Below are 15,717 nucleotides of genomic sequence, written 5' to 3'. Positions count from 1 at the left end.
GATTTGTGCTTGTCGGTTTTTTATTGGTTGACCGTGAGGTAATTTTCAAACTGGATAACGTTGGTATTGGTCAGATCTACTGGCGAAGACAGTAAGATCTGATTTTAACCATTTTGTGTGGGAAAATATTTAAAGTGTACTTCTTAAAGGTACAATATCGTCGTACTATATTACAAGATCGCTTACTAATACAAAACCTGCATAGACACAATTATAGTTTCAACAAATTTGAGTGTTGTCGCTATCAGTAGTTGTCTTCAGCTGTCTTCATACAACATATTAATAAAAGTTGTTGAGTAAATTAATGCACACCTGGAATAGTGCCAGCTTCCGACTGTTAGTGTGGAGGGAATAAGATATTTGATATTACATGTTATGCGACTACGATCACAGGATATCGAAGAATGGCGCGCAACTGTAAGAAAAGTAAAAAAGTTTTACACATATAATTAGTCATCGGCTGTTGGGTGTCGAATGAATGAATGAAAGAATGTCCCTGCTTCGGATCCATTATTGCAACAGATAAATGTATTATTATTATTACTATTACTATTACTATTACTATTACTACAAGTAGTTCTTCTGTTTCTTCCTTCTCTTTTTTTCTTGTTTTTCGTTTTTTTCCTCTTCCTTTAATTGTTTTTCTTTTTTTAAATTTTTTGTCTTCTTTTTCTTCTTTTTTCTTTTTCTTTATTTTTCACTTTCACATTTGATTCATACTCGAGAACAATCAGCCGACGTGTTGGTTGGTATCGGCAAGTTCCGTGTTTACACATAGCTCCGGAGGTTTCCTCTGGAGACGGAACGTTGTTAAGTCCGCTGTTTGACCAGCAAGGCAAAATAATTAAGCCGAGTCATTCGCCGTCGAGCAAACACACGGACAAGAGGAACTGGTCAGTATCGGGTCTGGCCGTCAGTTCACAAGACCTCATTACCGCCCCGTCCACCGGACTCCGTCCGACCCACTCAAACAAGAAAACAAGAGCTCCGTTTTAATCAACGATGCGGCTCCATTGGTTTACTCGACGATCTTGTTTGTATTCGATGATAATCCGTTAAGTAATTCAAACGTCAAGCTGGCTAAAATCGAAGTCTTATTCCGTCGGCCCTCTCGTGGGTACGAGTATGGGTAGCCTACTCTTAGAACATCCAATCAATTAAAGTTCAGGACCCCGTGTTACGAAGCGATCTTAGCGCTAAGACCACCATAAGAGCATAACTACTGTATGTCCTTAAGGTAATTTTAGCGCTAAGATCGCTTCGTAAAACGGGAACGTCTATTCCAGTGATTTCGCCAATAACAAAACAATTGTATGTCCAAAGATGCCGGAGTCATTTACCAGTATCCGAGGACTGGTATAGTAGGCCTACCCAGGCCCATAGGAACGACTTTGGGAGTGTGGGGCACTGACGGATCGGGTACAAACTCTATATCAGATTTTGGTAACAATGGCAAACATTAATGTGGTGATAAAAAAAAGAGGCTCATAAGTGTGTGTGTGGGGGGGGGGGGGGGGGGAAGGAGGCATGTGCCCCCTGCACCACCCCACGGTTCCTACGGGCCTGCTACCAGCTCTTGAGGCCGGATAACTTACAAGTTTTTGGGGTCACTTAATTACCAATGTTTGAGGCCCACGGTCATTTAGAAGTTTTTGAGGTACATGGGTCGTTTACTGGATTCTGATATATATAGTAGTATATCTTACCATTTCTTACCGACGCCATATAACCGTAAATAAAATGTGTTGAGTGCGTCGTTAAATAAAACATTTTCTTCCTTCCTTACCATTTGTTGAGGTCGGGGTCACCTACCAGCTCTTGATGCCCAGGTTCACTCACTAAATTTTGAGGTATGAACGTATGGGAAACGTTTGGCTCTTAGGGTATTGGGATATTCTCATATTCATATAATTCTAACCAATTGTGTAATCGAAAGTTGATCGGCTGTCTTGTTTAATCGTAGAAATATTTTATTAGTTGGAAACATCTTACAATGCAGCAAACTCAGGAATGTCCCTTTAAATTAGAAGTACTAGAAGTACTAATTTTCATACATCTGAAGTGGTTCTGGTCATCCGAGGTTTTGTAATACCCTAAAATGCTTTTTTTTTTTTTTTTTTGTCTTTTTTCTTTTTTTTTGTAATTCTAAAAATGCACGTTCGTCTGAGAAGTAAAGGTTATCGAGACTAGCTCTAGTTATTTTTAGACGATATTTCCCGTTTAAACAACACAAATTTAGCTTCTCTCTCTTATAACTTTATCCAAATGTGTTGCAGGTTTGTAGATGAACTAAAATGAGTGTCCATTTTCTAGGGCCGAAACTAGAGTCTGTGCTTTTAAATCGAATAGTTACTCAGAACATCATGTTATACTTGCATGGCCTATTATATTGTTGAGGATATGTCATGAAGTATTTCGTAAACACATGAATCTGAGAGAGTACAACTGGTGAAGCACGCACCATGTTTCCAGTATAAACAGAAACTAAGGGCCGCCAACGAACACTTCCTGCATGCGTTTTCAGGGGCGTGCGCAGGAAATTTTGCAGGGGGGGAGGGGGGTCGAGGTGTCTGGTGAAGCCCGACACCGCGAGCGCTGCAGGCGCGAAGCCTGTGGCGGGGGGTCTGGGGGGATATGGAAAAAAAAATCCCCTTGAGCGGGGGGGGGGGGGGGGTTCGATGGCATTCTTGATGGTGGAGGGAACATTAAAAAATGCCCGAATTAGGATAGCAACGTTTATTCCTATTTATATTGCTGTCAAAATATTTAGGGTTCCACACGAATCGCTACGCATTTTCACATTGATTACAACTACATTTGTAATTAATATTGTGAGAAGAATGCTGTAATTACATGGTTAAAAGTTTTTAAACCATCTTATTTAATACTATGCTCGAACGTCTCCGTTTTTGCCCGAATACGAAGATTTGCCCAAACACTGGTGGGGGTGGGCAGTTGACCCCCACTCCCACCCCCACCCCTGACAACCGTCTCGTACGGTTATAGGGTGTATACTACCAAATCAAATCCCATAGACGACAATAGTAAGATATGTGGCTAAAATTCCTACCTGCAAGCTGCTCATTTCTGACATAACGGGTACTGTCTATGACTACCTTAGTTCTGCACAAAATTCGAGTACTTTTTTTTTTACAGTACCCTATACATGTTTCAAGCACAAGGCTACTTGACACAGTGGTACTAGATAAAATAAAATTGCATCCATTGTTTTGCCCAGATGAAACTATTTATTTTTCACAAGCAACACACTCACATTTATCACCAATCACAGGACTTGTGGTGTTCACTTCTCTATCAAAACGTTGACCCAGCCGGAAGTTATTTGGTTTAGTACTACCTATAGGGAGACATTAAAACCATTAGAAATGTTTCGTACAAAAACTATTGTAGACATATATCGGGTAGATCCTACGTGTTGTTTTTGAGAGGGAATGTAGCTGTTTTCTAACGTTTTTAAAGTCGTGTGTTGACTTAGCGCGTCTAGACCTGCCATCACTTCAATATACTCGGTGGTCTCTCCAGTATTTAGCCCGAGTACTCTGACTGTAAGAGAGCTAGACGGACATTTGGACATAAACACGCTCTCATTACAGTCAGAGACCAACCTATGTCTTTTTTTGGCAATTCCTGACTACCAGACGGTAGGCAACGAATCCCGCTCTAATACCACAACAATCCTATGTTTGACGTCAAATACCTTTACATCAATAATTTTCGAGTTAAGTGATACAAAAAAATCCACATATTAATCACTAATACTTACTACAGAAAGAAACCCGACAGCACCCACATTCAGCTACGCTTCGTGACACTCCGTCGCAACAATTGCAAAGCTCGGCGATCTATTTCGAGACGTAGACCACGTGATCGCGCACTGGGCGATTCCGCCTTGTGCAGCAGTTACAGGGGCCGTCTCATATCAAGCGGTTATTATTTTCATAAACAAATCGTCAGTCAAAAAAGAACTTGTAAATCAGCGACAAATATCATTGTCGTACTGTTAACTGCCAATGCGTATCGATGGGTAATCTCATTAATTGTACGCTGAAAAAAGTTCTAAACCTTTTTTTAAAACTCCCACACACCCTCTCGTTCTGAGTACAGTTTGTGGCCCTGATCAGAAATCGTGGTAGCGTACTTGAACATCAAACTGATATAAGCAGGTTAATTCCCGACATCGGACCTGGCAGTCATTTGTGGCCATACATGCATACGGCGAAACTCATCGCCATCGGTCCCTAGGCGTCAGCTTGTCTACTATGACGGAACTCCTGTCTACAACTGATCATTGAGTATTGTGTTACAGAATCGGTCTTTGTTCAGTTGTTGAAAACAATTGGGCTGTGTTCTACGTAGGTTAATTCATTGTCAATAATTATTAACTACCATACATATATGTGATTTACATTTGCTTGGATAAAACGATCGTTCATATGAAATTAGTTATTAAGCAAACAGAATACTTACAACCAACCGAAAACAAAATTTGAACTATTTTTATTACTTAATTTACTAGTATCCTACCGCCTTTTTCTTCTTTATTTTTTTTTGCTTTTTAATGAGATATTACACCACAGTTTCACATTTGAGTCATTTCCGCATATTTCTTAGGGAGTGGGTTTCAGCTCAGTCGTTTGAGTGTTCGCGTCGCAGGATCGAACAACCTCGATGGATCCATTCAACCAATTGATTTCTTTGTCGTTCCAACTAATGCACCAGAACTGGTCAGTGGCCTGTGGGAAAGTACATATAAAAGATCCATTGCTAATGTAGCGGGATTCTTCTCCAATACTCATATCAGAGTTACCAAATGTTTGACATCCAATAGATAGTGATTAATTAATCAATGTGCTCTAGTGGTGTCGTTGAACAAAACAAATTTCAATATTTTTTAGTTTGATCTGAATAGCAAAACAACTATAAGATAAGTTTTAAAGATCGAATGAGCTATGCACCGATTCAATTTTGATTTTGCAGTAACAAGCATTGCCATCCTTCCCCTTAACGCCTCGGAATACATCTTATGATACCCCATCCCCTCAAGAGCGTTACGTAATTGTTGAAAAAAAAAAAAACCCACACACACACTCTACTACTGTACTAATGACTAATTCATAAAACATAAAATAATCAAATTAAATTACTACTTACTTTATCTTTCATAAGAGGAGGCAGTACGTAGCACATACTTTTGCCGTATCCTGTCGATAACACCCAAATGTATCCTTCAAATTCAAAATGGAATCAATAATGTGTAATTGTTTTGGTTTAATGACGTAATGAAATCCAAATTCATCCAAAACGGCATTAGCCAACTCTTCCATGTTGTAACTTCGCTTGATATGAGACGGCCCCTGTAATGCTGCACAAGGCGGAATCGCCCAGTGCGCGATCACGTGGTCTACGTCTCGAAATAGATCGCCGAGCTTTGCAATTGTTGCGACGGAGTGTCACGAAGCGTGGCTGAATGTGGGTGCTGTCGGGTTTCTTTCTGTAGTAAGTGTATTAGTGATTAATATGTGGATTTTTTTGTATCACTTAACTCGAAAATGATTGATGTAAAGGTATTTGACGTCAAACATAGGATTGTTGTGGTATTAGAGCGGGACTCGTTGCCTACCGTCTGGTAGTCAGGAATTGCCAAAAAAAAGACATAGGTTGGTCTCTGACTGTAATGAGAGCGTGTTTATGTCCAAATGTCCGTCTAGCTCTCTTACAGTCAGAGTACTCGGGCTATCCAGTATTCAGGAAAGGGATGGAGGGAATCGGCAGAGCTGGTTCCACTTATAGGAAGGTATGGTACCTGAGATTTGCAGGGTACAAGTACTTCGAAAATGTCTTGTAAACGACGATGAATCTGATTACTCAGGTAGTTCAAGACGATGGCATGACTTGTGATTTTGGATGGCGGCTAGCCCGAGTACTCTGACTGTAAGAGAGCTAGAATGACATTTGGACATAAACACGCTCTCATTACAGTCAGAGACCAACCTATGTCTTTTTTTGGCAATTCCTGACTACCAAACGGTAGGCAACGAGTCCCGCTCTAATACCACAACAATCCTATGTTTGACGTCAAATACCTTTACATCAATCATTTTCGAGTTAAGTGATACCAAAAAATCCACATATTAATCACTAATACACATACTACAGAAAGAAACCCGACAGCACCCACATTCAGCTATGCTTCGTGACACTCTGTCGCAACAATTACAAAGCTCGGCAATCTATTTCGAGACTGGGCGATTCCGCCTTGTGCAGCAGTTACAGGGGTCGTCTCATAAGAGGAGGCAGTACGTAGCACATACTTTTGCCGTATCCTGTCGATAACACCCCAAATGTATCCTTCAAATTCAAAATGAAATCAATAATGTGTAATTGTTTTGGTTTAATGACGTAATGAAATCCAAATTCATCCAAAACGGCATTAGCCAACTCTTCCATGTTGTAACTTCGCTTGATATGAGACGGCCCCTGTAACTGCTGCACAAGGCGGAATCGCCCAGTGCGCGATCATGTGGTCTACGTCTCGAAATAGATCGCCGAGCTTTGCAATTGTTGCGACGGAGTGTCACGAAGCGTAGCTGAATGTGGGTGCTGTCGGGTTTCTTTCTGTAGTAAGAGTATTAGTGATTAATATGTGGATTTTTTTGTATCACTTAACTCGAAAATGATTGATGTAAAGGTATTTGACGTCAAACATAGGATTGTTGTGGTATTAGAGCGGGACTCGTTGCCTACCGTTTGGTAGTCAGGAATTGCCAAAAAAAGACATAGGTTGGTCTCTGACTGTAATGAGAGCGTGTTTATGTCCAAATGTCCGTCTAGCTCTCTTACAGTCAGAGTACTCGGGCTAGATGGCGGCCTAAATAAACGGATGGCGGATATTACTATCGCTGCCAATGGATGGCGGGTGTCTTGGAAATAAAGTCTGTAGGGAGACCACTGATACTGTTATATGCAATACCGTTTCCAAATGTAAATGATGCAGCAATAAGAAATCAGAAATGTATGCAGTTACTAATACTTTCAATCAAAGTAGCTGTCGATAATAATTTATTTGGTGCATTATTTATTAGTAACTGCAGTGCAAATTGACCCACCCACCAAAAACAAATCCAAAACGAATAACAACCACCAAACTAAAACTGACGTAATATAATTGCATATTAAGCAGCTTTCAGCCATTTTATTTTGTGATAACAAATTATTATTTTTTAGGACACAGTCGTGGTATTTTAAATGTATAAAATATTCAGTTTTTCTTTTCAAACGTTATGTGCTTTATACTGTGGTTCTATAACTGTTAGTCCTGGTTTCTTTAACATCATTAACATTCTGCAAACCATCTCGGATCAGATGCAGGTACATGTATTATGTTTCCATGCAGCCGTAAACTGTGTATACAGTTTGTACTATCCCATCTGTCACAGAACTGTCGCAAACTATCTTATGTGGTTATAAAAATTTGTCTAAACAATTTGCTGTGATCTGCAATGCGTTACAGATTTTGTAGGAACCAGGATTTAGAGTGAAAAGTTCACAAGTAACTGTTAACGGTTATTTCACCAACATTTTCCAGATACTTTCTTTAATGAAATAAGACTCATTGATTACCCCCTCTCCCCCCCTCCCCCCCGCCCCCAGTACCAATCACCAGTGGCGGATCAAAGGAGAGGTCCCAGGGGCTGCCCTCCCCCTAAATTTTGCGACAGTTATTTTTAAAAATAATTTTTTCATTTGTTACGTTAGTGAATCCATTTTGTAATTGCCCCCCAATGGATTTTCTGGATCCGCCACTGATCAGTGTTCCAGTATCTGTGGCATGTGCTGTGATGTCTGTGGGAAAGTGCAAATAAAAGATCCCTTGCTGCTAATTATTTGATCCCTTGCTGCTAATGAAAAAATGTAGCAGGTTTCCTCCGAAGATTAATTAATCAGTGTGCTCTAGTGGTGTCTTATTTAAGTTTAAGATGATAGTAATACACACAAACAACAAAGTTATCTTGTTTATTCATATAATTTTATTTTATAAATTTTTTGCTATGTTTACATACATACTTACAGCATGACCAAGCCATACTGTATGTTAGTTTAAAATACATGTGTAATTGTACATACATATTACATTTTGGCATACAATAATGGGCAGTGAACACAGAATTAAATATAACTGCCTTATAATTATATACAGACCAAGGCTTTCAGCCACAAAACACACATGTAATACACGACGTAATACATACATATAATTCATACAGGTAATACACATATGTAGAACATACATGTAATACATACAGGTAATATACATATGTAGAACATACAGGTAATACATATATGTAAAACACACATATAATACATACAGGTAATACACCTAACAGACCTGCCATTCTAGGTTTTGTAGTTTAAAAAGGGAGAATATTTTACCATATAAATATTAGTTGAGTAGTACCTGTTTTATATCGGATCATTCTAGAAATAATGTTCTATTATTATAGCTACTTTAAAATTAAAAAAAAAAAAGGAGAAAGAAATCAAATAGCTACTTTGTAAATTTGTAATTCAATGCAGGCACGGCAGAAGCAAGTAGACAAGTAGATATTGGGAAGGCTGACTGAGATCAAGGGGGCAAAGTAAAGTTTCTAGGGGTTTCGGAGGGCAAGATCCCCCATACAATTTTAAAACTATATGTCCTGAAATGCAATTTCCTGCATTCTTCTAGTACAATTCATCTCTGCCTTAAGATTTATTACCAATAATATATTTGATTCAGAATTATTTCGGGGGGGGGCCTGGAGTCTCCCCAAACCCACCCTACTCCACCATGCCTTTCCATCAACAATATCAGTAACTAATATATTTAACTGAGACACATTTATCATATTACCTTGGTATTCAAATATCTCTCACTAGGATTTTATTACCTAAAGATCTTAAATATCATTTACCATGGAAGAAAAAAGTGACCATAATAAAGGTTATACTGACCGAGAATACAAGATGCCTTTCCTATGTTACTGGCCTACTTTGAATTAAAGCTTTCTAACACTGTTTGCCATTTCTATTTCTATTTCAGCTGATAACAAATAAACTAAAATTCTTTCCATAAAATGAATGGAATGGTCAAAATTAATTTTTAAAAATTCTACAAAATCTGAATTGATCATTAGAAATATTCGAGTTCCTTCAACCAAATGCAGGCCTTGTCATATTTTAATCAGTTTTTGGGGTTGGTTTTTTTTCTTCAAAAAGCTGTGCCACACACATCTTGTAGCCACATGTTTTTAATACAGTTGATTTGAAAATTTTACTGTCAATTTAAGATTTGGCCATGATTTTTTTTTTTTTTTTTTTTTTAAAGGAAAAAAAAACCCTTAAAAAAAACCCAAAGCTCCCCCTCCCCAGCCAAAAAAAAAAAAAATAAAAAAAAGCAAAAGCAATGTTTTTTTTTAAAATCCAAAACCTGAAAACATAGTTTTTTCATACCGGTACATCCCCTAAACATCCCCTAAACGTTGTTCATGTAAGTCATGTCATGTCTTTCCTACACTGTTTTTCTACTATGAGTAAACATACACAGCACAGTATAAAAAAATAATATATATGGTATGGACAAATTTACATATATTACAGTAACAGGATGATGATGAAGGCTGTGATGAATCTATTTACAGATGAAACATGCAAGCTGATTGGACAATGACCCATGTCTATAGAAACATGGACCACTTCTATTGGACAGTAACACACATCTTCATGTGCATGGGCCTTTTCTGTTGGACAATGATCGTTTTTCCATACTATGGAACTATATACATCTATATTATGTGACAGTCTAACTCATCAAGCATACTCACACATCTGACATTTTGAAAAAAATTACAATACAGGATTCCAGAGTGATTTTCCACAAAGTAAAAAAGGAAATGTTTTATTTAACGACACACTCAACACATTGTAATTACAGTTATATGGTTAAGATAATGAAAACCCCTGTCGCCACTTCATGGGCTACTCTTTTCGATTAGCAGCAAGGGATCTTTGATATGTACCATCCCTGTTCCACAAAGATTTCCCATGGTTATTGTGGGTCAATTCAAAACTGAACACTAAGTACATGCATTGAATTTTGGATATAATGTAGATATTTGGGGATTTCATCTCATCAATTTCTGCTAAATTCACAGTCTGGAGCGAATACAAATCAATTATTTTATCTACCCAGCAATTACATGACTGCATTTAAATACGTTTTAGCCTTAAATATAGCATTTTAGAAATTGTTTTAGTATTAAAAAACTACAGCTTTTATGAGGTGAAACATTTAGAGATTCATGGAATCAACCACTATTTTGCCAAATGCCCATTCGACTCTGTATTGTGCAGAGATACGGCCCTGTTCACGTGTTACGGTTTTGTCGTTCAGATTTATACCTGGTAGATCTGCTTCATTTTATCCCCATGCCTGCTTCAAGATTCGAATTACATTTTTATTTTATGAGTCATGGGTATGTACGGAAATTGTCTCCCACCCTCACCCCCTTGCGATTGTTTGGAACAGTCCGAACAGGAAGTAATAAATGAGCAGCAAGCGATGTAATGTCCGACACACAGTCAACATGACAATGTTTCTGTGGCAAAATAATTTAATTTAATGAGAAAACACACCATCAGTCACAATTCAACATTCTCTATTCTGTTATTTTGTCGGCCATTTCAACAAAAGAAACTTCGCCTATTCAAGTATTTCTCCATGGCGACAGCAAACACAGGCCTTTAAAAAAAAGAAAAAAAAAAAGAAGCCCTGTGCAGACGGGTGAACTTTTTGTGTACTTAAGTGTCAAAAGAGCTCACCAAATGGGTCAGAGCGGTTGTCTGTCGGAAAACCAACAATTCGGCACGTTTCAGTTTGTGCCAAGACAGAAAAATTAGTTCAGATTTGTTACAGCCATTATTGTCTGTCTTCAAAGGGGAAAAAAATGTTTTTATGGAAAAAATATCTTTAAAAAAAACACACAAAAAACTTGCGGAAGGAATAAGGAAATTGAGAAAACACAACCAAGAGTTTAAAAAACAATATATTTAAGAAAATCATGTTTGTGGAAGATGTTTTTGAATCGGGCTTCCGAGAATAAAAATAAATTTAGGTAACACGTTGCCTTTTTGATTAACCAGTTATGTCCATGTACAATTTGTCCTAAATTTAAATGTTAAAAAATTAGATTTGTGCAAGTGACACACAAATGAAACAGTCATTCTCGCAATATTCAAAGGCCTGTGAATACATGTTAACAAAGTATTTTTTCCAAGTACATCAGTAGTGTTTTGGTGTTTATTTGTCAGTTTGGAACCACAGTATTTTGAAGATCTTTTCTTTCTGGAATCCTGTACTGTATTTTTCGAGGTTAACCATGCATAGTAATGAACATAATATCACAGTACTTTGTCTGTTGGTGATGCCAGTAGTAGTACAGGCAACCCACGCCACTGTTACATAATTATACACCCTACCTGTAACACTGTCCTCAAGCACTCATCTCTCTCATCTCTCTCTCTCTCTCTCTCTCTCTCATCTCTCTCTCTCTCTCTTCTCTCTCTCTCTCGTATCTCTCTATCTCTATCTCTCTCTCTCCTTATCTCTCTCCCTCCCTCCCTCTCTTCCCTCATCTCTCTCTCAGTCTTGCTCTCTGTCTCTCTCTCTCTCTCACACACACACACTAATGATATTTATACTATAGATACATGATATGCTGCTTATGCTGTAGGGAATCTCAAAACAACAAAAATACATAACAACTATATACAAGCTTATTTCATTCTGAGCATAATATGAAGAAAAAGAAGTCTATATATCAAATAGGGTTTTGCTTTTTGTTTTTTAAAAATCTTGAAAATTATTCATAATTCCACACACACACACACACACACACACACACCCGCCAAATTACTTTTTTCATCAAAGTTTACAAGTGAAATAATACTCCACTTAACCAGCTCCTGCAATTTATTTGACACTTTTATTTCATTATTTACGGCAAGAGTTCTTCAAGAACATATTGGAAAAGATTATCACATGTTTGTATGTGATTCAATATAACATGAGCAACACATACACAACCAGGTGGGTAGGCTATTTGTTTTTAATTTTGTCTTTTTGCTGCGATACTAAAAAATAAAACAATGTACAGACAAAATATACTACAGTATCTGAGATAACCTTAATACCACATCTGCTAATCAAAGTTACTACATCTGGGCTGTGCTTATAAAAGCTTTTAGAGTCCAGACTCAATCTCTAATGGCGTCACACGCATGCAATTTGTATGGCGTTGTCATGACATTACTGTCTCAGACTCTATTAGTCCAGAGTCCAGACTCTATACAACTTTTATAAGCACCAGACTTGTTATTCAAAGTTATTGCATCTGTTATTAAAAATTACAAAATACATGGTTATTCAGTTACTACATCTGTTATTCAAAGTTATACAAAGTTATACATCTGTTATTCAAAGTTATACTCTGTTATTCAAAGTAGTATGGTTGAGTAACTTTAACATAGAAGGGTGAAGGACAATTAGCAAATTTGTTTTTAAAGATATAAAAAAAAATTCAATCATTATCATTCTGTTTACCAAAAGCGACCAAATAAATCATCAATTAAAATCCTGTTATTTTTTGTGTAAATTACATGTAGTCAAAGTTGTATACCATTAAATATTGTATTTTAAATTCTACACGGTCATGATTTTTTAGACACACAATATCATTTTTCAGTTAAATGCAGTATATATTTGTCTGTATTTTCTTTCACTATCAAGCATCAAATATTGTGACCTATATTGTGACCAATTTATGGCTTTCAAAGCTGAACCATACCAAATTGTTTTTAATTTTGTATCTGTCAATACAGCACACAACCAAAGCAACAATGTGAACAGCAAGTTGAAATTGTTTATGATTCATGACAACATTTATTCAGTACTTTTCTTGACCTCATAGATTGATAAAATTACACAGATCATCATACTGAAAGTTTGGTGGGTTCACACATACACACATAACCTAAAAAACACCAAACTGCTGGACGTCTTCTTAGGGCAATGTGGACCGAGTTGGTCATTCCTGTCCTGGACAGAGGAGCCAGCATGGACCGACACCTGCACCAATGACAGGCGTACGCTACAACAGCTTGCTCTGAGTGTGCACATTAAGCCCTATGACCTGACCTCAGTTGGTTATTTTCCCAAGTACGTAATTTGGCGATGGGATCCAAGCTTCCCATGAGTCTTGTATGAATTCACGTTTCTTTTGTCACCATATTCTGTCAGTTTTCTGTATACTACATTTGGCTGATGGCCTCATGTTTGGCCAAGGGTCTTCAATCTATGCCCTATGTCCATCGTCTATGCCCTAATGTTAGGACCACCTGTGAAATGTAATGAACTTACGAACAATCTGCCAGTCATTAAGTAATCACATACAAAAACACACATCACATTACACCAAACTCATGAACAACCTGTCATGTAATTCATTACAACTTATGTCATGTCAGTGATATGATATTTTGGTGGAGGGGGAAATTAGGAAGTTTTTGATGACAAACAATGGATATTTCATGTTGGGTTTTTTTTTTGGAAGAGGAATGTTTTGGCAGGTTTTCTGTGATGAGATGATGAAGACTTGGCATTATAATGCTGTCATGAGTATCTGTCGGAGATCAAATCTTCTCAAGGTGAGTATGGACAGTGTGTCTCCTCAACGGACAGAGACATTGTCAGTGTTGTTTTCACATTGAAGAACATTGAAGAAATTGAAACAAAATGGGGGTTTTCATTACACTTGGTCATTGGATTATAGTTCTAACTCTTGGTTATTCTCTGAACACATTTGCTATAAATTTTGTTCTTGTGGAGTGAAAATGTTCCAGTATCTATGGCAACACAGAATCCATTCAAGTAACAGTTTAGGAATGAATTCCCTCAGAATGTATCAATGTCGGAAATATTTCAAATTAAATCCATCACTTTTGTGTTCAAACAACCAGTCATTTATCAGTGTTCTTCTCTCTCAAGATCCAACCTTGCACAAGTATTGCTTAATATCCACACTTTCAAAGGTGGGTTTTTTTTCTTTCTTATCCAATGTTCACTTTTTCATCATTAACTACATTGTTATCAATGTCTCACCTTTCGACAGCTTTGCCAAATGTCCATTCTTTCAACAACTTTGTACAGTCTGTTCAATTGCTTTGCCAAATGTCCATTCTTTCAACAACTTTGTACAGTCTGTTCAATTGCTTTGCTATATGTCCATTTTTTCAACAACTTTGTCCAATTTTCACTTTTCCCTCTTTCGACAGCTTTGCTGATGCCCATTCTTTCGACAACTTTGTCCAATTTTCACTTTTCCATCTTTTGACAACTTTGTTCAATGTCTCTCATGATCGCATGCCATTTGGAAGTCTTTGGAAGATGGCTTGTTGCATAGCAACAATGTAAGTGGGGGTTTCTTTTAAAAATCAATTCAAGATTTACACAGTTTATGAAAGCCCAAGTTTATCAAATGATGTTGTTATTATATACAAATTCACTTGATAGTGAAGGTTATTCCCATGTACAACAGTACTACATTTTCTACAACAGTACTACAATATTACAGTACCAGTGTACAAGAGTACTGAAAAAAAGTAACAGAAATGGTCTTCTGGAATGTTCTTTCTGTTGGTCTGTCTTGTCAGCCATTAGCACCCATGCCATCAATGTTTTTTGTGCATGTTACTCCAATATAACGTCAGCCATTTGCCTTGGAAAAAACGGCAAGGTGTTGAAGATCTCATACACGATAACAAGGAAACAGCCCACCTGTGTGGGTATTTTCACACAATCTTTTAAAAAAGGATCACTTATGGCCGTTGTGCAATGGATATGATATATTATATATATATATATATATATCAGCTGTGCACCTCAAGTTGACCGTCATCAATACGACCTTCATCAATCTGACCGTGAGAAGGTCGAGTCTGGTGGAAGCACAATCAATAACCTAGGTGGCATTTTGTTTTGTTGTTTTTTGTCACTTCTCCCAAATACGGGTCTTGTTGCCACGGCGACCAACCTAATTTGGTCAACCCATCTGGTTACAGCAGCACCAATGAGAAAACTAAACAAAAACATTTTACACAACAGTTGAGCTTCGGTCGGCTATAAGTAAACCTTGTTCGATTTAGTCACGTGTTTCGTTTCCATTTCACTGTTCAACTTGCCCGGCGATTTCATGTTCACAAAGTAATTGACAGTCTTCGGGGCATGGTCAGTCACGAAGTAGGTGTGGTCGCCCGACGACATACGGTTTGAGCGCTTACTCAACGAGATGTTGCGCTCGTGAAACGGCGAGTCTATGTCTCGAGACGCCCGGCACTGGCTCACTTTGTAGCCGATGAGAAATCCCACAATGATCGATAAAACAATTGAAACAACGACAGCGATCGCTAGCGTTTCTGCTGACCCGAAGTCGGACGCCATTAATGTTTTCTGTTCTCCAACTGCAGGCTCTGAAATAACAATCAGTCAAAGCATATTAGACAAACTGAATTTTTTTTTTTTTAATTAATAATCAACCAGGGAAGCAGACAGGAGGGAGTTGATGCAGTAGCTCAGTGGTACAAGTTGGCTAAAGGTGGCGGTGA

At 37.8% G+C, this 15,717-nt stretch overlaps 1 protein-coding gene across 4 annotated transcripts in view; it reads right to left on the bottom strand.

Annotated features, from left to right (window-relative positions):
- Positions 1-8,033: 8,033 nt before the first annotated feature.
- Positions 8,034-15,717, bottom strand: part of LOC121381629 (semaphorin-1A-like) — a 96,682-nt gene continuing 88,998 nt past the window's right edge. For all 4 annotated transcript variants that reach the window (XM_041510968.1, XM_041510974.1, XM_041510981.1 and 1 more), the window contains one exon: positions 8,034-15,582. In XM_041510968.1, the coding sequence (XP_041366902.1) occupies positions 15,233-15,582 (350 nt within the window). In that variant the 3' untranslated portion in view covers positions 8,034-15,232. The remainder of the gene's footprint in view (positions 15,583-15,717) is intronic.

The sequence above is a fragment of the Gigantopelta aegis genome, chromosome 2 (genome assembly GCF_016097555.1).
Source record: "Gigantopelta aegis isolate Gae_Host chromosome 2, Gae_host_genome, whole genome shotgun sequence".
Lineage (NCBI taxonomy): Eukaryota > Metazoa > Mollusca > Gastropoda > Neomphalida > Peltospiridae > Gigantopelta > Gigantopelta aegis.
The sequence above is the reverse complement of the archived record's forward strand: the minus strand, read 5'-3'. Positions and strand labels throughout refer to the sequence as shown.